Genomic DNA, 26,361 nt, shown 5'->3' on the forward strand with positions numbered 1-26,361 from the left:
CCTTCACAGATCATGGCCTCCCCGATGGCGCAGTGGTAGCTTCGTCGCCTTGTAATCAAGGGGTACCGGTTTCAATACCCGGAGGAGGCACATAGTGGTTCGGATCCCACTTTAGGCTATAGGTGTAGTCCAGATTAGCCTTACTGTGCATAAAGTGGACTTAAAACACCAAATCAACCAACCAACTTACCCTTCACAAACCAAGCACCCATCGCACAATGCGCAAAGGATTGAAGTATGAGTATATGTTTCACAAATATTGATTTTGTGGCCCACACATTGGGCGTCAGACAGTGTGAGTGAAGAGGGCGTTTCTTCTTCGTTCCTCAGCATTTAACATTCTTCCACAGAAAGGAAATGAGCGGAGGAATGGGGAAGAGACCGGAATGTTTTCTGAGGATCAGACCCACTTAGTATACACCTAAATCCAATACTTAGAGCAATGCATACTTTGGAGATAATATAATTTATTTGTATGTTCACTTACTTGATTGAGGTTAGGGGATATCTAAAGTATACAGTTAACGTCTTGTACTGTCTTTGATATTGACAAAACAGAACTTTAGTTACCCTGTACACATTGACCAGAATTATTTGTAGGGGAAGCAGCCAATTAATAAAATTTGAATAATTAAATAATAATAATTATTATTATTACCATACTCACAATTGTTTGTAAATAATAACTATTGCAAACGACAAAAATAATTTACAAAACACACCTGATGGCTTTAACTATTACTACACAGAAACACATATACAGGGTGTTTCCGTGACCTTGAATCAAACTTGTGGGTTGAATGGAGACTACCGAATTATCAATATGAGATAAGGAACCCGGTCTGGAAACGTGTAATTAAAAAGTTATATGCCAAAACTAAGCTGATAGTGGATGATGTTGTTTGTATATTTAATACGTTACACTAGTTGATTCAAGGTCAGGAAACACTCTGTGTTAAATCACCTGAGAAATCACCTTTCCTACTTTTCCTATGATAGGTAGTAAGACCAATATACAATGTTGAAACAAAGGAACAAGATTGGAAATATGATTCTAATCCAGTAGTCAACAGGATTGGTTGATACTTGTTTTTCCTTTGTGAAGTCTTTCATGACCTTCTTAGTTCTTTCATTATATTGTCCCTGCTCTTCTGATTGCTTTAGCTGTGCCCATGCCAGTCGTTGTTCCTGGCCTTCTGTAACCTGATTAAAAAAACAAATATAGCCTACATGAGTTGAGATTGTATATATAAGCCAAAGTAAGTAATTGAATTTGATTAAACATTGTTTGTTTAAAATGAGAATATTCCCTATCCATAAAGCCGCCGGAGTGGTTAGAACATCGCACTACTACGCCAGGGGTCCCAGGTTCTAACACCCACCTGGGCATGGGTGTTTGTGAGTGTCCATTCATCAATTTCATCATATCATCGCTCATAAGCATATTCGCAATTAGACAAAAGAGACAGAGAAGCGAGGTAAAATAAAGTATAAAATTAAACCTTATCCATAAAGTGCAATTCCAACATGACATTAATTGCTTCATAGTAAGTACCTCGAGAATAAAAATAATATATTGTTATCATCATTATTATTATTATTATTACTTAGTAATTCAGAATTACAATGGTTTGAAATCCCCTTTATAATCAGATAAGCTAATCAGGGCTTGTCTTGTAGTTTATATTGCTGGAGGAAGTATTGGGCAATTTGACTAGAACTGGAATGAAACACATAACCTGCTTATTAAGAGTAAACAGCGTTAAATTCACCAGGCCATTAATTAACCTTCATTCAGAAGTAGAATTGAGTCCGTTTTCACCTTATTTTCTTTGTTCGCTTTAGTCATTTGGAAATACACGTCCCTAAATTATGTATTTGTTTATTTATTTATTTATTAACCAGTCCTATAACAGAGCGAATGCTCCAATTACAATAGCCATTACAATTTTCTATATACAATATCATTTACATAAATACATAATACATGATACAAACACAGAGTAAATATTACACAAAACCTTAGATAAATACGAATACAAAAATTTATACAAATATAAAAGCTACACAAATACAAAAAAATACATATATATATATTACAAATTTTGAACAGAGGTGAAAACTAAAAGACAGAAGAAACAAAAATAAACAAGTAACAAGCTATAAAACTTGAGAATAATAAAGAAATTATAGAAATGCCACTATTTAAATAAGAAACAGTAATAATCAATACAAAGCAAAGTTCAAATTTGAATTCATTTATATGTATAGAAAATGAAATTCTAGATATATGAGATAAAAGCTATAAATTGTATTTGAGACTATAAATATATCACTCTAGAATTGGATTTGTTTTATTTGTATATTATATCTAATATGTTATTTAAACTATACAGAAAGTTTTTAATATTAAAAGCAAAATCCAAATCAATTCCATTTGAGACAATATCACTATGTTTACTTATTAATCTAATGATTGGAGCCCGACCCTGTGGCCGAGTGGTGTCGACCTCCGTGGCGAAGTGGTTAGCAGAGAGCGCTACAACGCCAGGGGTTCTGGGTTCGAGTCCCGGGTAAGGCATGGGTATTTGTGTTCGTCCAATTGATAAGAGACAAAGAAAAATGTAAGAATTGAAAAGTGTAAAAGTGAGAAAAAGAGTGAATGGTGGGGGATACCTCCGTGTAGGGGGTATTTCCTTTTATAAAAAAAAAAAAGTGGTTAGCACATCGGGCTGCGACGCCAAGGGTCCCGGGTTCGAATCCTGGTCGGGCTTGGTTGATTGTGAAAGTCCATTCATCAAGTTCATCATTTCATCACTCATCCCCATCTTCGCAAATTAGCCAAGAGGCACAAAACGCGAAGTAAAATAAACTAAATCAATCAATCAATCAATCTAATGATTGGAGAATTTTGATGGAATTCTGTGTTTGTTTTATTGCAGTAAAATGGTTGTCTTACTCTTATTACCTTATAATTGACGTTAAAGTTTATCAACTGTAAAAGATTTTCACACTCAAGTATAACATTAATAAGTTTTTATAGTAATATATGAACCAGCTGTTGGTTGAAGTGAATCACATGAAAATTCATTTAGTAATTTAACATAGGAGATGCGATCTGAATATGAAGATCTGTTGTATTTTTTGTAGTATAGATGTCGTAGCTTCCGATTACACCACAGGATACACGGAACTTCAGGTAGCGTTTCTGTTGCAAATACAATTCAATTTTTCAGCTCCTTGTCTCTACTATCGATTACAATTATCATAATATTAACATTTTTGAGACAAATGATGCACGTATAACATTCTCTAGTACACTTCAACTTGTATAATAACCGAGTTAGATGGCGTAGCGAAAAAGTAGTCACCTTATAATCAAAGTGTCCTGGGTTCGATACCTGGTGGAGCACATGGTGGTTTGGATCCCACTTTAACCTCTTCGGGTCCCACGTGTCGTATACGACACAAAAAATTAACGTTTTATAACTCGTAACAGCTCCACTGTGTCTTGGAATTCAGAAACACAAGTAGTTCTGTCGTCACTACTAGATGTCAGGAGCAGCCGGAAAATGTTTTGTCTAAGTTCCAGCAGTTCTAGCGGGAAACTTTCACTATTCTTTGTCATAGTGTGTGCTGGACAGTGGGAAATCATGGCGCGCTATCGTAAGTATTTTTTTCTATTTTCTAATAAACTAGTTAGGAAATTTCTGTTAGTGAAACTTTGTTCTTGAAAGATCATAGAAAGAATTGAGCTGATTTACATTGTTTGCAATTATTTGGTTTGACCGTTATGATGTCTGCATTTTGCATGTGTCCTATATGACACAGTGGTTCCTAATGTATAGAAATTTCCAAATATCCAAAAACATTCTGATGTATACATAAATAATATAGATACACGAAAGAATTTTTGCTACACAAATTAATGAAAGACTGATGATTGAAATGACTTATTGTAACTTCTATGCCAACAACACAAATAAAATGCATTAAAAATTGTACATCAAAGTCAAGATTTGGTCTATTTGTAGTAGAATGCATTTTACTTTGAAGGGATATAGGGTTTTGGAGTGATGCTCTAGATAATCGTAATTTGAGCAGAAGAAGTGATTTGATTTCGTTATTTTTAGGGCTGTGCGGATACCACTTTCACCGATACCAATGCCGATACTCTTACCGATACCCACCGATACCGATACTTGAAAATTTCGATAATTTAAATTTGTTCAAAATATTGATCAATATTGATGTGTAGATTTTCTTCTCCAATTATATGCATCAATTTATAAAGAAATTTGTCTTAGAATATTCAAGAATTCCATGACAATATTAAAATGCATATTATGTAATCACAAAATATAGTATTTCTTGCAAAATTGGTGCGAGATAGAAAGAAAGTTTGGATTCTGCATAATTCCCAGGATAATTAGACTCCGCGAAAGTGTCGCGTGGCATTTTTAGGGACCTCGTTAGACCTAAATTCCGGACAAGTATCGGCTGGTATCGGTAAATGAATTCCAATCGATACTTTCCGATACCGATACATCGGTATCAGCTCAGCCCTAGTTATTTTACTTCGCTTTTCTCCACTCCCCTAATCACGGGATTAGGATAACTGATGATATGACGACACTTATGAAGGGACTCGTGCCGAAAAAAGACCCATGCCCGATCACAGATTCGAGCCCAGAACCCCTGGCATCCTATCGTGACATAGTACTTTATATTCATTTTCAAATTCAAATTTTGAAAGTTTTTTGCTTGTCTGACTTCATTCCTTTAGGGGGATACTTACAATACTTTTTTTTTTCCAGTGAACCCAGATGACATTGTCCGAGAAATTGAACTTGATGGAAATATTTCCGATATTGAGGGCTTCGAAAGTGACGATTCTAACGGGACTGGTTTTCCTATAGAACAAATGAGTGACTGTTGTTCATCAGAAGGTGAACCATCGGATGATGATACGTCAACATCAAATCTAGAAAACAGTGAAGGCAGTCAGAGGGTTCTACCGTGGCGACATACAGATAACTTTGAACCTTTACCGGCATCTCCTACATTTGAGGAGGAAGTATGGATTGGCAGTGAAAGAGACGTAAATGAATATTTTTCAAAATATATTCCAGACAGTGTTTTTGAACTTATGTCCTCTTGCACAAATCAAGTGAGTATTTCACGCTTAGGTAAGTCACTAAACACGACACCGCAAGAAATGAAAATTTTCTTCGGTTTATCGATTGCTATGTCCTATTTGGGTTACCCAAGAATTAAAATGTATTGGGCTTCGGTCAGCAGGGTGCCTAGTATTGCTGACAAAATGTCTAGAAAACGTTTCTTTTCTATCAGATCTAATTTGAAGATCGTTGTTGATGAAGATGTGACAGAAGATGTGAAATCCTGTGACAATTACTGGAAAGTTCGGCCTCTGATTAGAACCATACACGAGGGTTGTATGAAAAATCCAAGAACAGTAAAAGTTTCCATCGATGAACAAATGATCCCTTTCTGGGGTCAAATAAGAATGAGACAGTACATACGAGGAAAACCAAATCCGGTGGGCCTGAAGAACTTTGTGGCTGCTTCACCAGATGGTCTACCTCTCGATTTTTTCCTGTATGAAGGAAAAGGAGATACTATCATTGATGGTTATGATTTTCTTGACATTGGTGGGAAAGTGGTGATGCGGTTGTCAAGATCACTCCCTCCTGGATGTCTCATATACATGGATCGATATTTCACATCTGTTGTACTCTTAGACTGCTTACACGCTGACCGTCAGTGCCAAGGAACAGGAACCATCCAAGCAAGTAGAGTTCCTAAGGAAGCCAAAATGAAAGCAGACAGTGACATGAAACGAAGTGGACGTGGTTCAATGGATCAGTCTGTGCGTGGTGATGGTCAAATTGCAGTTGTGAAGTGGTTTGATAATAAACCTGTAACTTTAGTTTCATCCACTGAGGGCAAAATGCCCACAAGTGAATGTCGCCGTTGGTGTAAGAAGAGGAAGGAGTTTATTAGTGTTATGAGACCTCAAAACGTTCTTCAATACAATGAGAATATGGGGGGCATTGACTTCCTCGATAGAGTGATATCGATGTACAGGATGAAGTACAAAACAAGAAAGTGGACTGTACGTGTAATAATTCATTTCTTTGACTTCGTGTGTGCTGCATGTTGGATTGAGTACCGAAGAGATTCAGCAGCATTGAAGTAGAAAAGCCGAGATATAATGGACTACTTGGATTTCAAAAATGCAGTATCTGAGTGGTTACTTCATTCTGGAGAATCTACAGAGTCAGGGGATGAGTTTTTGCCAAATACATCAAAGAAGAGGAAAATATCGGTGCCACACCCAAGTACACCAAAGCGGAAGAATGGAGCACAACACATGCCAGAAATTGTAGTGGATGGAAAGAACCATAGATGCCGTATGCCTGGTTGTAACAGTGTAAGAGCAAGAGTGACCTGCAGTAAGTGTAAAATTAATTTATGCCTTGTTGCAAACCGAAATTGCTTCAAACTTTACCATGAACTGTAAAATTAGCAAAAAAAAAGATGTATTTAAAAACTGGACACATTATAATGTACCATCAGATTTAGTTTAAAAATTTGTTACTCACATATATAATTGTGTGTACAAATTCTGTAAAAAAAATTGCAACATATAGAACCAGTGTGTCATATATGACACATGCCTTTTTATAAAAAGTAATGTTGAAAATCAAGAAATTCATATTTTTTTGGTGTTAACAAAGGTAAATAAACAACATACATAAAAATATCCCCAAAAAAGTTATTTTCTCTGTGAGTGGTTCCGAAGAGGTTAAACTGTAGGTCCAGTCCCAATCAGATTAATCTTGCATAAAGTGAACGTCAAATAAACTCAGTCGTCAAACTTCGTCAAACTACACGTCTTATGAAATATTCCATACCATCTTACTTAATTTGATGCAATTTTATGGAAAAAAAATATAAAGAGGATTTCATCGAACCTATTGCCAAACATCTTGATTTAATATATGGGAAAATGTCGATTTAAGAGGAAAAATTGTAGTCTAATAGAGCAATGGGCTAGAAGTGATGGGATGTATTTTATTTTTCAGTTGTCCATATCTATAAGTTACTCCCTCTGTGCCATAATTATTGTCAGGTATACCTTTGTTTGTTTTCCCATAATAATTGGTAATCGGCTGGTATATTAGGGTGATTTTAATGTATTATTATGTAATATATTATTTTGGACACGTGATGCAATCAGAACTTGGTAGATTGCAATATATAGGAGATGAGGAAGCAGTAATAAAGTTATGCCATGTGAAATGAACCAATGAATAGGCACTGTTTGAACCTTACATATTTTCATTCACTTGGAATTTGGCATAATTAAAAAAAGGGCCATCTACCTTTGATGACCCATCTAAGGAAGATTGCCCTCTTTCAAGTATTTTACAGTTATTAAGTAATAGGGTAAGCATGAAATACCAAAAACACAGTTTTTAAGTAAATGGCTACAAAGCATTTTCTTCACATCACCTTAATTTGTTTTTAACCTGAGTAGGCATGCAATATCATGTGAAAGAGCTCTTCAAGACCTTTCCAACGCCGTCTGAATTACTTCTATAGGAGCCCTGATTGCAGAAATATTGCAATTTAAATTTAACAAGAGGTTGAAGAAAAAGGTAAAAATCGCACATTTCGTACAGCTGTATTTTCTGAAACACAAAAGATATGAATCTGCAAATTTGCATATTTTCCTATCTAATCTGGCCCTTTCCGTTTGCCAAATTTCACGTGAATCAAATAATGTGAGCTTGAGAACCTTGTTGATTTGACATGGAATGGCCCAATACATTTCAACGTCGATTCTTATGGTTAAATAGCGAATGTTGTAGCCACAACGTAATCCATTAACGTCACATTGATTAAAATATTTATTAATTTTATAGCCCGTTTAACATCAAATATGTTCTTGATTGTAGGCCTGATTGGGTATGATATTAACACAAGAGAAACCGTTGTAGCTGTTTATGATTGTAATTGTAAAATAATCATAGGCGCCAAGTTTGCGGGGGGAAGCAAGGCATTCCCCCCTCAAATTCAAGTAGAAAATAAACACATTTTATGTAGTTATATTTGCATATATAAAGTATTGTTTATGCTGACCTTGCTCCCTCCAATATTTACCTTCCGCACAAAATTTATCTTCGGTTAACGCCTCTGCAAATAATTCATCGAATATAGTCCGGACAGATAACCAAGTTGACAAAAATGATAAAAGTACAACAAAACGACCAAAAATACTGAAAAATGACCTAAAAATGTAATATAAAATTAATGTTTTCTGATTCTAACTGAAAGGCAACGGACTATTATGAGGTCTAGAAATGTCTTCAAGGGCCAGGGAAAATTTTCATTTTTCGTCAACTTCCTAGCTTTATTTCTTACCTTCAAATCATCCATGAGAGTGGTTACTCTGAAAGGAATCATAAAGTTTCTGGAATCACTGTTTGGCTTCAACTTCTGTTCAAGGCCATTGGTTTCCCTTGCACATTTTCTCTGGTTCACAATGTACGCAACAACAAATTCCACAAGGCATAGAAACACAGAAACCTGTACAGAACAAAAAACAATGTTTAATTAGTACATTATTTTTACATAATACGATAAGAGAACATATAATGAAAACTAAATCTAAGATGAAACCTACTTTCAACACACAGACAAAGATGTCACTGTAGAAAAAATACATATTTTTCGATCCATAACTGTTTTAAAAATTATCAATAAATGAAGAAAAGTAAAAGTGGTATGTTACTAAATTTGAGCTATAAAAATCAGTATATTCTGATTTAAATCAAGATAATGTTATTCCAGGCCTAGTGTTATTTAATGTCCTCTCCTTTTGAAAATATTTACATTTTTAATTCTAAGACACAAGCATTTTATAATTTTAAGTCTTTGTGGGAGTTACTAAAAAAATAAATATTTTAAATTTGAAATGTAAGATTTAAAGGAATTTCTGAGCTAGCTAAGGTATGAAGTAGTTCTATTAATGTTATTTGCATTAGTACTACAACAATAATATTCTCTCATTCTTGTATTACTCCCACAAATCGTGTAAATTGTAAGGTCACCGGCATTAGAAATGAGACACTAAATCCTGAAATACATACTTCAAGCGGATGCGTTATTGAAAGGTTGCTATTGAAGTATGCTAGACGCCGTTGAGTTAGGCAACACACATAACGCATTACATTGAATTGTGTAGGTCTGGATCTAGGTGTAAGTTTAGAGTCTCATATAAAATTTAGAGCTACATTAGAATACAAAATACGAAGAGAAAATAAAAGATAAATGTATTTCGTGCTGTCTGAATGGATTAAACTATGTAACCAGGTGTTAAAGTATTGGTGTGTGTGTATTTATTGGTTGGAGATTTGAACTTTAGGAACGTTGCATTTTTGCAGCTTCAACAGAAGTTATAAACATTAAGCAAATGAATGCAGCTTCATATCAGTCTAATTTTATGTACTGCCTTGGTTTCATATGTATGCTTTCAAAACCTTAACTAATTCTAATAATTCACAAATGTTCCTTGCTCTTGAATAGTCTTACACTTGCCGATACATTTTTAAGTTTTCTCAAAATGTTCTCTAACGAAATATTAAGAATCACATATCACACAAAAATATGTAAGTATTACATGCATCAGTCTAATATAGAAAACAGAAAAATGGATAAACTATGATGTATGAAATCAAAGTCATTTCTACTTAAGTTGAGAAAATATAAAATATTTGACTCAGTTAATGTAATTTTTATTATATTTGAGTGTTGATTTCTTGATAAGGAAAGTTGGGCGATCGTAAAAAACAAATTCCTCAAAATGCTAGGACAAAATTGTTCGTTAACCAGAAAACAGACTCAGTCGCGTAGTTATAAATATTTCGAAGCAGGAAGACTTCATCTTCCGTGAACTGAAATGCAAGATCGACGGAAGGTGGCCCACGAGAATTGACCAAAGGGGCCTTCCCCGCACACATTCAAGGGAATGCGCTTATTGTCCTGGTGCCTTTAAATAAACCAGAACGTCAGTTTCTCTCATTTTCGTCTTTTCTTTTCTGTTTATTATTTAAAATATACAATATATAATCAATAAAATAAACAAATACAAAAATAAATCAGTACAATATTGTTATGACAATATAAACTTTTGAATTTATGTTAACCCATTCTGGGGACACAGAACGATAATTAATTGTGTTAAATATATAGAATATAATCAATTAGAAATTGGTTGATGGAGTTCAAAGAGTAATTAGTATTGTATAATTAATTATAGGTTAGTAAGTGAAAAATGTGTAGTAATGAGTTGTGTATATATTTGTTTCTATTTGACTTTTGATTCGTGAATTTAGTTATGCGTGAATTATAATGTTTTGGACATACTTTAAAATGTACATTGTATGTTAACATAGTTTGTTGATAATAGTAATAATAAGATAAATTCTAATTGTCTATTCTGGAAACCAGAACAAATTACAAGTAGTTGTAGTACATTTCATTTCTTACTAAAGGTGAAATTTATAAAGGGAGAACACAGCCGGATCGACACACTCTCACATGGGTAGGTACTGAACTATCTCGAGCCAGAACAGTGCTTAACCGACCGGAGTATGCAGAGACGGAAAATGCAAGGCCAGTACACTGGATATAGCCCACACACTTGCCCTGATGAACGTTCCAGTTACCAGTGGCGCTCTTCAGTCACAATAATTTGTGTTAATTATTGGAAGCGCGTTGCAGAAGCATGATAACTTCAATCTGAAATAGTGTCTTTTTGGGGGAAACACTATTATTGGGAAAATATGGTTCGTTTGCAACCCCCCCCCCCCCCCGCCTTGGAAAATGCCTTGTTTTCCCCTCAAATGAAAATATTCTGCGAACGTCCATACCCAAAGCAATAATATACCAAACATTCATATTTATTTAGTGAAATTATGCGATTGAAATTAATATTACCAATGCACGTCTTACCATGCAGGAGAACATCCAAACGTCCATGGCCTTGAGGTAGGAAACGGGCGGAAGGGAGCGCTGGATGTACAAGAACTGCGTCTCCAGAGTGAGCAGAGTGGTGATCCCCAGAGTGACTCTGCCGGGAACAGCGGTGACATCTATCCACAGGGAGAGCCAGGCGATCGTCACCAGGAGGACGCTGGGCAGGTAGATCTGCCAGATGTAGAAGGAGGACCTCCTCTCCAGTCCTATGATGATCTGTATGCACGAGTAGAACGCTATAAAATGGAAACGTTGCAACACGATAACAATATATACATACATGTACATAAATATGTACATAATATATACATATACATATAATACAATATATACATAAACAAGGTTTGCATATATGTACGTGTACATATGTACACACGCATCATGAATAAGTGAATGGGTGAAACACGGACACATATACACACATTCCACCGCGGGATGTATGGAAATGTCCTTCTGGAAATCCACTCTAAAATCAAGCTCTGTTCCACGAAGTAGGTTCTGGAAACTGTATTAATGTGTGCAATCGAGGTTCTGATATCTGGACCAATGCAGTATAATCTAATCACCTGTAGGATTTGGATACATACGTGGGTTGTAAATTAAAAAGCTGCAATATTGTCAGGAAGAGGTGATAACGCCGATTTATTGCAGTACACAGACATGTGTCCGTCTCCTAGAAAACCCTTCAACTGTTTATGATTTTTCCTTTTCCAGTTTCAACTAATTGAACCCCAGTTTATAAGGGCTTATAGGATTAATCAAGTGTGGCAGAAAAGCAATTTCAAATAAAAAAAACTATTACACTTTGAATCCAACAAATGATAAAAGTACTATTAATTTATTTGGAATAACAAAATAGAGGCATGGCGTTCCAGTCTGTAGGACACCTAACTGCCACTACGGGAGACCCACATTCGATTCCCGGTGTGGGCGGCTGTGCGTAAGGCGACTCTGGGTTTCACTCAACCTCTTATTAATGGGTACCCGGGTGAAGTCTTTTGGAGGAGGAGTAAAGGTGGTTGGAGCTTGGTACTGATCACATCACCTCGACCATGATGAGTGAGGCCCTACCTCCAAGTCCACCTATGTTTCTCCACAGCAAGGTACATTTTCTCTCAAAAGTTTTAGGACAACGAAATTTTAAACTAGGCAACCCAATTTACACAAGGCGTTGGTGGGTTGCGTGTAAAGTTAGGCAAAATTTCAGAGTTGCCACATGCACAATATATATTTTTGAGATACGCGAGAGAAATAAATCTAAGTATTATTGCATAAAAATAGAAAAAAGTATCAGTATTACATTTGTTGCAAATGAAAAATACTTTCTAAAATATAGAAAATCGATTTTCTAGTACTTCAATGAGCCTGCACAAAGAAAAGAGGAGAGAGGAAACGGAAGGGGAAGGGGACAAAAGAGAGGAGAACAGAGAAAGGGGAAGAGAAGAAGTAAAGGAGGGAAGAAAATAGAAGACTGAAGTGCATGGAGAAAGGAAAAAGATTCGAGGAGAGATGAGGAAAATGGAGCAAGAGGAGATACGAGATGGAAAACGAGATGAGAGAAGAGGAGTTTGGAGAGGAGAGGCGAGGAGAGGAGGAGACGAGAAGAGGTGAGTGAAGAGTAGACTAAAAGAGAGAAAAAGAGAAGAACGAAAAGAAGAGGAGAATAGTGCATTGGAGTCGGACATCGGAGAGAGGAGAGAAGATAAGAGAAGTGGCGAAGAGTGGGATGGAGACAAGATGCGAGAAAAGTAGAGAAGGCGATATGAGATAAAGGCAGAGGAGATGGAGGGGAGAGAACAAGGAGAAGGAGAACAAAAGAACAGAAAGGACTGAAGGCGAGAGGAGAGAAAAGGTAGTTTTCGTCTCGGCGTCAATAATTGATGCGTTGATCAAATTATCGACATGAAACATTCAATAACATTTTGAAATGTTACAGAATGTATTAGATCGGTGCGAAATGCCTTTTGGCTGAGTAAAGAGCAAGAAAAATCTTAAAAGAAAGATCTTTGATTTTACCTGCCATTATATGACTAAAAACATGAATGTGACTTTAAAATTTATAAGAATTATCCAATTTTTCTCCACTTCTCGGTTCGATGAAATGGAGATTTTGTTATTTAATATTTCCTCTCCCGCAGTGTTAATTCCAAACTGAATCATTATGTTTCACACGGCGTGGACAATGAACACAATTGGATATGTCTAAAACTTACGAAAATTTTCTGCCACCGGAGGGGTTTGAACCTATGACCAGCAGGTTTACAATCTTTAACATCAACCAATACACTACAAGCTTTCGCTTCTGAAAGCAGGTAGAAGGAGGTGCCAAATTTGAAATGTAGATGCAACTCTCCTCCTACATGTACGAGGGACGATCAGGTTGCTCTGACCCTAACATAGAAAGAGCGGCAATAGGGTTTCAATTTTTTTTTTATTTTCAGCATACTCCCTGCAACTCCAATGCACTTTTCCCATCGGTGCTCCAACGCCTGGATACCTTGCAAAAAAAAAAAAAATCTTCCGACTGGTCCTCCAACCATGAGTTCACAGCTCTCATCACCTCAGAATCATCAGAATTTTTCTTGCCCACGAATGTCATTCTTCAAATGTTTGAACAAATAGAAATCACTGGGGGCCAAATCTGGAGAATAGGGTGAGTGAGGCAACAATTCGAACGATGCATCTGCGATAGCGCCCCTCGCGATGCGTGAGGTGTGGACAGGTGCATTGTCCTGGTAAAGGAGCACACCACGGGTCAACATCCCACGCCTCTTTTTCTTGATGGAATCACGTAATATTTTGATTAGGTCACTGTAGTATGTGCCAGTGATGGTTTGGCCTCTTTGTAGATACCCACAAGAAGGACACCATTGCAGTCCCAGAGAATTGAGGCCATCACCTTCTTCGCTGACGTGTGCACCTTGACCTTCTTCGTTGGTGGAGAATGTGGGTGTTTCCACTCCATGTTTGTGATTTTGTTTCTGGGTCGAAGTGATGGACCCATGTTTCATCCATAGTTACAAATCGGGCAAGGAAATCGTCTATATCAGCACGAAACTTGTCAAGATGTTCTTGATTGATGAGCACTCGGGTGCTTTGCTGATCTTATTATTGTGATTAGACATTATTAATGGAAAATATCTAGAGGCTTGAACATTGCAGGACGAAGTTCTTTCCTTGTGAAACTGCAACAGACGAAATGCTTGTTTACTGACGCAGTCTCGTGTCCAGAACGATCTGCATCTACATTTCACATTGGTCAGTTTCTTCTACCTCTTGACTGATACTGTCAAATGTGATGTGATTTTATGAATACAATTTTCCGTCTGTTTACATATAACGTTTCGCACATTTGGCAGTTTGCAAGCGGTGTAATTATTTCGTGTTACCTTAGACAACAACAAATACATTTCATAAGACTGTTCGAATCCCGCTCGAGCATGGTTATTTGTGAATGTCTGTTCATCAATTTCATCACTCATCCCCATCTTTGCAAATTAGCCAAGAGACACAAAACGCGAAGTAAATTAACATAAATCAAAATTTTAAAAAATCGTCTGTTGCAGTATCAGAGGAAGAGAACATCGTTCTGCAATATACAAGCCTCTAGATATTTTCCATTAATAATGTCTAATCAAAATAATAAGTTAGAAGAAATAACTCTCATTTTCACAACTACCAATATTCTCGTTTTTCTTCATCACTTCGAAAATTATTTCTCGAAGATAGCTTCTATACTACAAGAATGCAATTCAAAACTAAAGTAACAGTTCAACCACATGTATACCCAACGACAGTTAAAATATTTGAGGGACAGAATACATAAAAATTGTTATTACAACGGAAGGGAAGGGCGTGGTGTAGTGGTTAGTGTTCTCGATTGCCCTGCTAGCGGTCCCACGTTCGATTCACGTTACTAGGTGTTCTCTTTCTTTTTAATTCTCTTTTTATTAATGAAGACCATGGTGACATTATTTGTAATAGCAGAGTAAAGTGGTTACATTGTTCTGCATCTGGAATTTATATATATATATAACAAAAATGAATTGACACACGATAAAAGGGATATTTTCATGTATAAGATCGTGCATTATGATACTCTAACGATAATTGTGTACTGCTTCAAAGACATTGACAAATATTAATAAAATAACTATTTATATTTGTGGCAATTTAGAACATACTACTTTTACCCATTTTCCCACTAGAGTTCGATGAAAGGATACCTTCCCAAATATCAACTGAAAAGTTTTCATCATGTGCAATTCTCCATTAAATGTTTGCGCCGATTCGTACTAACTTCCTCTTCTTTGTTACAAACAAGTATTCTTTGCACATTACATGTAGGAGTAGAGTTGCATCTTCATTTCACACTGGTCAGCTCCTCCTAGCTATTCTCAAGAACTAAAGTTTGTAGGGTAGTGGGTCGGCCCCCGTGTCGTAGCACATCGCGCTACGACGCCAGGTCTCCCGTGTTCGAATCCCTGCTCGGACATGGATGTTTGTGATTGCCTGTCCTGAAAAGTCCTGACAGTGAAATATGAATGAAATGTGATGGGGGAAGCTTCCGCATAGGGGCTTTCCATTTTAAAAAGTAATCAAAACAGTGGTTATCATTGTAGATGTCAACCTGATGGTCGTAGGTTCAAACCCCTGCGGTGGCAAAAAAAATCGTAAGTTTTAGACATTGTGTTCATTGTCCAAGCAGTGTGAGTCGGTATGATTCTGTTTGGAATTAACGATGGGGGGGGGGGAGGAGAAATGTTAAATAACAAAACCTACATTTCAACGAACTGAGAAGTGGAGAAAAATTAGATAATTCTTATAAATATAAAAATTACATTCATGTTTTTAGTGGTATAATGGCATGTAGAATTAAAGTTCTTACGTGGCAGATTTTATCTCGCTCTGAACTCAGCAAAAAGGCATTTCGCACCGTTCTAATCCATTCTCCAAATCATTTTAAAATATTATTGAATGTTTCATGTCAATGCATCAATATTGACGCTGAGACGATATTTTCTACAAATACCTGATCTCTCCTCTCGTCTCCTTTCTCTTATCTTGTCCTCCTCTTCTCCTTCTCCTTCTTCTCTGCCATTCTTATCCTTTGCTTATATGCCATATCGCCTTCCCTCCTATTCTCACCTCTTATCTCCATCCCATTCTTCTCCATTCCTCTTATCTCCTCTCCTCTCTTAGATCTCCGACTCCACTGCATTTTTCTCCTCTTCTTTTCGTTCTTCTCATGTTCTCTCTTTTACTCTACTCTCCACTACCCTCTTCTTGTCTCCGCCTCTCCTCTCAAATCCCCTCTTCTCCTCTCCTCTCATCTCTTTGCCTCCTCTTTTCCCCTCTTTGCTCCATTTTTCTCATCTCTCCTCGCATCTTTTCCATTTCTCCTCATTACTTCTCCTATTCACAACTGTCCTATCTTTTCTACCTTCCTTTACTTTTCCTCTTCCCCTTTCGCTCTATTTTTTCTCCTCTCATTTGATGTCCTTTTTCATTTCCTCTCTCCTCTTTAGCTTTGTGTAGACTCATCAGCGACGAAATACTAGAAAAATCGATTTGCTTTCTTTCAGAAAGTATTTCTTATTTGCGACAAATACTGATATATTTTTTAGAGTTTTTTACAATAGTACTTGGTTTTATTCCTTTCTCGTATTTCATAAATATCGATTGTGCATATGGCAACCCTGAAATTAAGCCTAACTCTACACGCAACCCACCAGGATCTTACGTAATTTGGGTTGCCTAGTTTAAAATGTCGTTGTCCTAAAACTTTTGAGAGACACTGTACAATTAGCACAGGGAATATTATCTACCTTACTTTACACAATAATAGAGGGTGTCCGAATTGAAACGTACAAATGGCAACTGTCTGTAACTCCACACGTATTTGATGTATCCAGATGAATTATACATCATTAAATATACATAGACATAAAGTTTCTGTGAGCAAAGTAATAATTAGTACATTTAGTACATTTTAGTACCTTAAGTACATTTTTACATGCGCCCCACTAGTTCCACGGAGGATGTCCGTGTATTCAACCAGTGACATAATGAAACAGCTTCTTGAAAGGATTACAGTTGCCATTGGGACAGTCACACCACACATGCTACAGAAACTTGGGTCTAGACATCCTCCCTGCGACTCTTGGTGCGTATGTAGAAATGTACTAAACGTACTAATTACTACTTTGCCCACAGAGACTTTAGTATCCAGTGTATTCATTGATGTATAATTCATTTGGATATATCTAATACATGTGGAGTTACAGTTAGTTGCCATTAAGGCATTTCAATTCGAACATTCTGTATAAAGATCAGTTACACTCACACTACACACTCACATAAAATAGGATCTTACTTTCAATTGTGCCAATTGTCCACGGTACAGTACAATCTTTAGGTTTTACGTACGAGACCTTGAATTGCGGAAGGCCTCCCATGCTGACGTCCATTTGGCTCCCAGTCTCGTAAAAATCCAACAGAAGGAACTTCGTTGGTAGACTGTCTGCAATGGTTACATTCAATGTTATGCTGTTTTGGATGTTATGGAATTGCAACATATTGAAATTAAGAATAAACTACTACGTAATTATGTTAATAAATACTAGTATTTATTTATTTCCCCATACGTTTACTTGAACTGTGTGGCATCATTATCTTGAAAATTTGTATAAAATGGTGGCAGTTGGGATCAAGTATTACAGCCTGTAGTAATTCTGATATCATGTTTGTGCTTTTAACTGTTTTCATAAATGAACGAATAATTATCATCAGACAAGGTATATTAGTGTATGTAATATTTTTGGCATTTGGCCTGTTTTCTGACTTCAGGGAAATGCTTTCTTTTGTTGTAAAACTAAATATTGTGCACCGTGCTCGAATGAAAACGAATAAGGTAGCTACTACTTCTATGTGTTAGCTCTCTTCTGCCCGCTACAGACAGAAGCATTTCCTCTAACATTTTTGCTAGCTAAAATGCTTCCAAACATCTTATAGCACACTATACTTTACACAAAAGCATTTCATATAACATTTCAGTTAGATTTTGCGATTATACTATGTAATATATACAGCACGAATGGCACGTCGAGTAACGCCATCTATGGTGAGTACTATTGAAACAATTAAAATATTCTTCCACACGTGTACTGTGTACGCTATAAAGTATGTATTTAAGCAGCGCTATAGATTTGAACATAAGACTATGTTATATGAAACATTATTCCTTTCGGTCGAATAGTTATCAGCTTTAAAAATGTGAGGTGATACATTATTTACATCTCACTCGGCCGCCATTACAACTGCACTCTTGACCTAGAGGCAGCTTCTGATTGGTTATGCTACGAAAGATGCTACGATAAATAGGACCGATTCTATCCTTGAGAAATGCCATGAAATATGCCATGGCATATGAAATGCCGCAAAATGTATCGTTTTACACGGTAGCATTTTGGTTATGGCATAAATGTTAACAAAAATGCTAACAAAATGCTTTCGTCTAAAGCAAGCATTAGACATCCAACGTTACACACAATAAGTTAATCACGTAGTAAGTTACTTAAAATGTCGTGTTAAAAAAGTCCTTAAAAAATCGTATGCAAAGACCCCATCCCACATTGAAAACAGACTAAAATATGAATCTCCAAACTTACAGACGCGGAACTAAAATTTTGTTAATGTGTGAAAAGAAAATGCCTTGTCAATGATCAGGTGTCAGTGCAACAGGCATAACCATCAACAGAAGTGCATGCTATATACAAGGTCGGTCAAAAAGTAACGCACAGTCCACTGTAGCTCGGGAATGGTAAGGAGTAGGGAAATGAAATTTTGTAGGTAGAAGAATTGGTCCGTTAACACCTAACCAACATATAAATTTTATTATATTATATTATACGTATTATATAAAACGTTGCATCACGATAACGTACGACCGCATGCTGCAATCATAACAGTTCAGTAGATTGGGCATCCGGGATTGACAGTGGTGCCACAGCCCCTATACAGTCCTGACCTAGCACCATCCAATTTTTATCTGTTTGGACGAATGAAGGCTCATCTACGTGAGAAACAGTTTGGAGATGCCAACGGCCTCATTGCGTGTGTGAAAAAGTGGTGTAAAGACCAACCTCAAGATCTTTAGGAACGTGCATTGGTGTCTTGGAAACAGAGATGGCTGCAGTGCAGTGAAGCACATGGATCATTCATTGAGTGACATTTCCAAAAGGCCAAAGGACCAATGCTTCTACCTACAAAACTTAATTACCCTAGTCCTTATCATTTCCGTGGTACAGTGGATTGTGCGTTACTTTTTGACCGACCATTGTAAAATCTTTTTGTGTCAGACTGTTACACTGATCAAGGAGATTTGCGTGATAATTTCTGTAGATGTTCTTTGGTGTATATTTCATGAAGAATTCACCTCTCAAATATTTGTTCATTCAAGCTTGAAGCTTTTCTTAAGCATATAAGAACGTAATTTTGGAGAGACTACTAGGATTTTTCAAAAAAGGAGAAAAGCATAATGTTATTGCTCCATCTAGTGACAGGAAAAGCAGTTTATTGGTGCGTCACCGGATAAAAAGTTAAAAATATACTCAGAAAGTTATGGTGGTATATTTTTCATTGAATGCTTATAGAATACATGTAGGAGAATATCATTACGCGAGATATTTGTTGAATAATAAATTTTGAATCTCAACTACTGGAGAAATCGACAAATTTTTATTTTCGTAAACACAGTCTGTTTGCAATTTCCTAGTTGCCCAAGTTGCCGTTTAGGAACAAGTAGAAATGAACCTTCTTTCACCCCTCTTTGTATCCAGACGTGCCTATGCTTAGATACTGTCTTTGGCCTTCTTTTGTAACAAATAAAAATAAAATAGTACTCATTGGCAAAAGATATGCTGATAGAAAATACCGGATTAGCACCTGTATACTGAAGTAAACAATGGAGGAGAAACATATTTTATTGCACTAACTCTCGAGGTGCGAAATAATTGAAGACTGGTAGGAGTGTCGGGGATCTTAAGCTGCACACACACATACACAAGCATACACACACAAATAAAAAATATATATATAGAGGGTGGACCACTTAACATGGTAACACGAAATACAAGGCGCTTTCGAATGAAATCTTCCCAAAAAAATTTAATTGACTTCAAAAGGGAAAGAAAACGCTGTTTTGTATGTTTTCATAGGCGGCTATTCTGCAGGTAATTTCAAGGCCACTCAATTTATTTTTAAATGGAAATATATTTTTTTTGGTTTAACATTTTTATGCTCTTAGAAAAATAAACAGCTTATGTAGAAATCTTTATTTTATTCAGAGCGTAGTTTCACATATATCTGACTAATAAAAAGTGGCAACAGAAATTCATACTTTTTCATAACGTCTGTTACATTTGAAAGATAATTCTTAAATATTTACAATGCATTCTTCTATTTTGTCCTTGCGTAAACCAGTGACGTAACTTAATCTTATGAACTGAACATTGAATGATTTGGTGTTAATGCACAGTAAGGCTAATCGGGACTGGGCCTACAGTTTAAAGTGGGATCCGAACCACTTGTGCCTCCACCAGATATCGAATGGTTATCGACCGCGCTACGATGCCAGGGGTCTCGTGTTCGAATCGCGGCATGGGCATGGACGTTTGTGAGTGTCTATTCATCAATTTCATCATGTCATCACACATCCCCATCTTCGCAAATTAGCCAAAAGTAGCAAAAAAAGCGAAGTAAAATAAAGCAAATCAATCAATCAAACAATCAATCAAAAACTTCTACCAAAATTGATTGCGTGAAATCACCAGACAAACAGATCAGATCCTTCTTTGAAATCATGCTGAGAAAGCCTTGTGCGTATGAACTCTGTAGAAATGATAAAAGGTATGATTATCATGCTCACATGAGGAATATGTAAAATATCGCATCCTTCTCGATGTAAGAAGGCTTCTCATATGCTTTCGTTAACACTTGCGAATCTGTTTCCCCGCCTTAAAAAAAGTCATCCATTCGAAATGCAAATACACCTACATTTGTTAATTACTTACAGCTTTCTACGTCAACAGTGCATTCCTGTTTGTCGAACGGGTACAGCCTAAAGTTAAAGCTGCAGATAATTTTCGCAATATATCTGAAATGAACACAGGAAATTCAATATTTCATGCTGCATTTATAACAGAGGATAAACATACCACAATGTATTTTAACAAAATATGTAAGAGATAAAATAATACTGGCATGTTATGAATTGAAATAATCATGTTAATATGTACAAAAAGTAAGTTCCATTTGAGAAGTTTTCAAAGCACGAATTAAAAAAATCAAAACACAATAAATATAGGACACATCTGACAGATTTTGTTAAACATGAATATGTGACGTGTATTGTAACCTTCAGTAAAAGCACTAGTTGATAAAATTTATTTATAAAATATGTACACGTTGCTCTGCTTTTCTGAGTTTATAAATTTGACGCAAACTTTAATTTAAACATCTTATGTCCTCAAAATTATAAAATTTGATACAGGAAAGTTTGCTGATGAAAGAATTAAGAAAGATTACCAAATTAAACTGTCAAATAGATTTGATGTTTTGCAGGATTTAAATGATGATGAAAATATAAATGAAACAGACGTAAATAAGAATTGGGAGCACATACGTAATGCAATAGAATCAGCAGATAAAGAAAGTATAGGATACCATAAACCGAGAAAAAGTAAGCCATGGTTTGATAATGAATGTCATAATCTAATAGAAATAAGAAATCAGGCTAGACTTAGGTGGTTAAATAACTCTGATGATACAAATCTTAACAATTATAATAGAATAAAGCGAGAAGTTAACCGCACGTTTAGAAGTAAAAAAAGAGATTACTTGAAAAGCAAAATTAACGAAATTGAAACAAACAGCAAAAATAAAAATATCAGAGATTTATATAAAGGTGTAAATGAATTTAGAAAGCGGTGGCAACCTAAAGTAAACTTGATAAAAGATAAAGACGGTGATTTTCTAGCTGACCCAACCGATATTCTAAATAGATGGAAGAACTACTTTAATGACCTTTTAAATGTCCATGTAGGAGATAAATCGGAAGTAAATGAAGTACACACAGCAGAAACTTTAGTTCCAGAACCTAACTTGACTGAAGTTAAAGATGCTATTAAAAGGCTAAAGAATAACAAAGCACCTGGTATTGATTTAATACCAGCTGAGTTAATTAAATATGGTGGAAATTAATTAATATGTCAAATTCATAAATTAATTTGTTTAATATGGAATAAAGAAGAAATCCTTCAACAGTGGAAAGAATCCATAATTGTTCATGTGTTTAAAAAAGGTGATAAAATGAACTGCAATAATTACCGTGGAATTTCTCTACTCTCAACAACATACAAAATATTGTCTAACATTCTTTTAACAAGATTAACCCCATATGCTAATGAAATTATAGGTGATTATCAATGTAGATTTAAACGTAACAGATCAACTACAGTTCAAATTTTTCACATCAGACAGACACTTGAAAAAAAGTGGGAATATAATCAAAATGTCCATCAGCTATTCATTGATTTCCAAAAAGCATATGATTCGGTCAAAAGAGATAAATTATATAATATATTAGTAGAGTTTGGAATACATAAGAAGCTTGTTAGTATGATAAAAATATGCACCAGTGAAACAGAAAGCGAAATTCATGTGGGTAATAATATGTCTGACAAATTTACAATTCATGATGGGTTAAAACAAGGAGATGCATTATCTCCATTGCTCTTTAATTTTGCCTTAGAATATGCTGTAAGGAAGGTAAAAGAAACTAAAGAAGGACTAAAATTAAATGTTGTGACTCAGTTGTTAGCATATGCAGATGATGTAGACTTACTGGGGGATGATGTGAATACAATTAATAATAATGCTATAATATTTTTAAAAACTGCTAAAGAGATAGGTTTGGAAGTTAACAAAGAGAAAACTAAATATATGCTTACAGGCCGAAACCAAGTGTTAGGTAATAATCAAAATCTAATTATTGATAACAACTTGTTTGAACCACTTTCCAAATTCAAATACTTAGGAGTAATATTAACAAATGAAAATTATATTAAAGAGGAAATAAAAAGTAGGCTTAATTCAGGAAATGCATGTTACTTCTCTCTTCATAAACATTTGTCTTCTCGTTTAATATCTAAGAAACTAAAAGTTAAAATATACAAAACAGTAATTTTGCCTGTAGTATTATATGGGTGTGAAACTTGGTCCATTACATTGAAAGAGGAACATAAATTGATAGTATTTGAAGATAAGATCCTTAGGAAAATATTTGGACCTAAAAGGGATGAGGAGACAGGTAAGTGGAGAAGGTTACATAATTTAGAACTACATAATTTGTACTCATGTCCAGATATTATTAGAATAATTAAATCAAGAAGACTTAGGTGGGCAGGCCATGTGGCACGAATGGGAGAGAAAAGAGGAGTTTACAGGATTCTTGTTTGGAAACCTGATGGTAAGAGACCTGTAGGAAGGCCAAGGCGAAGATGGAGGGACAACGTTGAGATGGACCTAAGGGAAATCGGTAGGTATGGAAAAGAGTATATAGAACTTGCTCAAGATAGGGAAAGATGGAAGGCCTGTGTTGGTGCAGCCATGAACCTTCGGGTTTAAGAAGGCTAGAGAGTTAGTTAGTTATGTCTTTAAAATTATGTTGAATGTGTTGAAGAAAAAATCTAGCAGAATTCTTGAAATTGCTTGAAATCTCGATTATTATTATTATTATTATTAATATGACATACTCTTTGATACTACATATTTAGCTACATATTTCAGTACATATTTTATCAATTATTGTTACATATTTATGCACATATTTGTACTTTGATATTACATAAAAATCCGTGGTCTAATGATTATTATTCGTAGGTGAATAATTAAGGAAAATCTATTACATAACGGTCTCTAACATGTAACCGACAGCTGCAAGTAGTTAATATTCTGGTTAGATGTGTTTGTGCCACCCGGTATTAAATGCACTACATTGCATTTTCTTCAAGAAGCCTAAACAGTTCAAATGTATGACTCCTGCTATTGTGTAATAGAGTGAAGCATTTGAAGTTTCAAACAATTCTATATGAATTACGTACCGTCACGAACACATCTAGATTATAACGATTGCATGGTCTATCAGTGAGGTCATTACGCGCCAGAATTGTACGTGACTTTACAAAGCAAAAATAAAAAGAGGACTTGCAGTAACATGTGATTGAAAAGCAATCAGTTAAAGAATTACTTCTCGACTTCCCCTTACCATGAATATTATTATTTTATTGCAAACAATTCATAGTTGAAATGAGAGAAAAAATATCCAATGACGTGTGTAATTGTTTTAAAAGTTTATAATGTTATGACGTAAAAATAGAAGTTTGCTACTTGCCTGTTGCTAGTTTCTACTCTATCCCCAGGAGAAAATCGCAAAGCTGCTTCATTTCCCATATCAGCAACTCTCTTTATCTCCTTTGCGTTCCTTATGTGTATCTGGAACAATAAATTGGAGAGGCGGTTGAATGAGAGAGAAAGACTCAAAGTGAACTCTCAAGAGTTTATTTCATCCTAGAATACCTTCTTGTAAAACATGCACAATATCAAAATCGTTATAATACGGGCTCGGTAATTAATGAGTCATCATCTTTCACGAACCGAGCACAACGCTCAACACGACAGTAGTTCGTTTTTTCAGGTAACAATTTTTTAATACGTTTTTTTTATCAGTTTTAGGTTGCTTAAGTGCACTTTTCTACTCTACGGTTCTTCTCGGATAACACGTTGCGTGAAACGTTGAGTGTTCCGTCGCTCGAGAAAACAAAATACATACATCAACTGACTTTCTTATCCAAACTTGTCAGCGGGAAAATATATTTTCCATCTTTACTCTCACAACTTAGCTTTCATGTTCCAAACGCTATATTAAGACCCAGAAATAATCTCTTTAAGAGCTCGCATGGAAGAACCAACAAGGCAGAAATGGAACCCCTGAGGAGGATGTGCAAATTGTTGATCTCAGTCTCTAGTAATAATTCTAGTAAAGATTAAAAAGGTTATTGTATTCTCTGAACACTGTATATCACCAGGACACGACGAAGACTGTTATGTTCATAATCTTACCGTAAATTAAATATTGTTTACATTATTTGTTATAAAACACTATTTCAATTTCACTGCTCTATGTTTACCTTTGTGTCTTTTATTATGTTCAATTTATTACTCAATACCTCTATTACACTACTACTATTTACATGTATATAAGCTGATCACCTCTGCATAACTTTAAACTCTATTAATTTAAGCATGGTATGAAATCAATATGTTTATAAGTACGTCGTAGATTGAAATGTTATATATCTCACTTGATTTATTATTTTTTATATGTTAATTTATTGTTTACATAATGCTCTGTAAACACTGTAATTATGCATGTGCGTTTGTGTTCGAAATAAATAATGAAAAAAATAAAGATTAATCTTCATAGCGAATAGCCTGGAGGGGTAAGAAAGCCACAAAATAAAACAAAATATAAATTCATTCATTCATTGTTTTCTGACCAGGGACAGGACTTTCCTTGCAACCTGCATGCTGTTCGATCTCCAGCCCATCGCTTTGTAGCAATGTAGGATCCGTTTATTTTGTTGTTGTCAAGCATGTGGTACCTTCTGCATATCTGACGCATGCTACTCACACCTTAGATCCGCCATCTTGGATTCAACGGAAATGTTTAAAAGTAATATGAAATTTTCAAAAAAAATCGCATGGTGAAATAAATTTTCAGAAGCATTTAATCATTTCCAAGGTATTGCATATAACATGTTACATTGAGTACGAACCACACTTCACAGGCAAAGATAAAGTTTCCCATGCACCACAGGCCTGCGTAAGGTGGGGGGGGGGAGCCAAGAGGGGCAGTTCCCTCCAATACTTTCACTTAGAGATTAAGTGTAGAGGAAACATATCACCGTTATTGAACAATATCATGCTATTAAAATGTGAATGTTTTTAAGCAACTATGAAAGGGGTGCACAATTTACTATCTAATTAGACTATCCAACTTCGTTCTCTATAGCAGATTTCTTGTTATGAGTACTGCCACACATTTCATTTGTTAGTTACGTTACCTCTAAGTTCTTGCAGAATAATATGCACATACATTGGAAATCAGAAGTGTTGATTTTGTGCCAAATCTGGGAGAGGGGGGATAAGGACAGTTTATTTTTTCTTGGTAGA

At 35.6% G+C, this 26,361-nt stretch overlaps 1 protein-coding gene across 1 annotated transcript; it reads right to left on the reverse strand.

Annotated features, from left to right (window-relative positions):
* Positions 1–990: 990 nt before the first annotated feature.
* Positions 991–16,288, reverse strand: LOC145979969 (glutamate-gated chloride channel alpha-like). The gene is made up of 4 exons (XM_083112907.1): positions 16,216–16,288; positions 11,044–11,303; positions 8,452–8,616; positions 991–1,203 (listed from the first exon to the last, which is right to left on the reverse strand). The coding sequence occupies exons 1-4, from the start codon at positions 16,286–16,288 to the stop codon at positions 991–993; spliced, it is 711 nt and encodes a 236-aa protein (XP_082969033.1).
* Between the last annotated feature and the right edge of the window lie 10,073 nt (positions 16,289–26,361).

Source organism: Lepisma saccharinum, chromosome 27 (assembly GCF_977018435.1).
Source record: "Lepisma saccharinum chromosome 27, izLepSacc3.1, whole genome shotgun sequence".
Classification (NCBI taxonomy): domain Eukaryota; kingdom Metazoa; phylum Arthropoda; class Insecta; order Zygentoma; family Lepismatidae; genus Lepisma; species Lepisma saccharinum.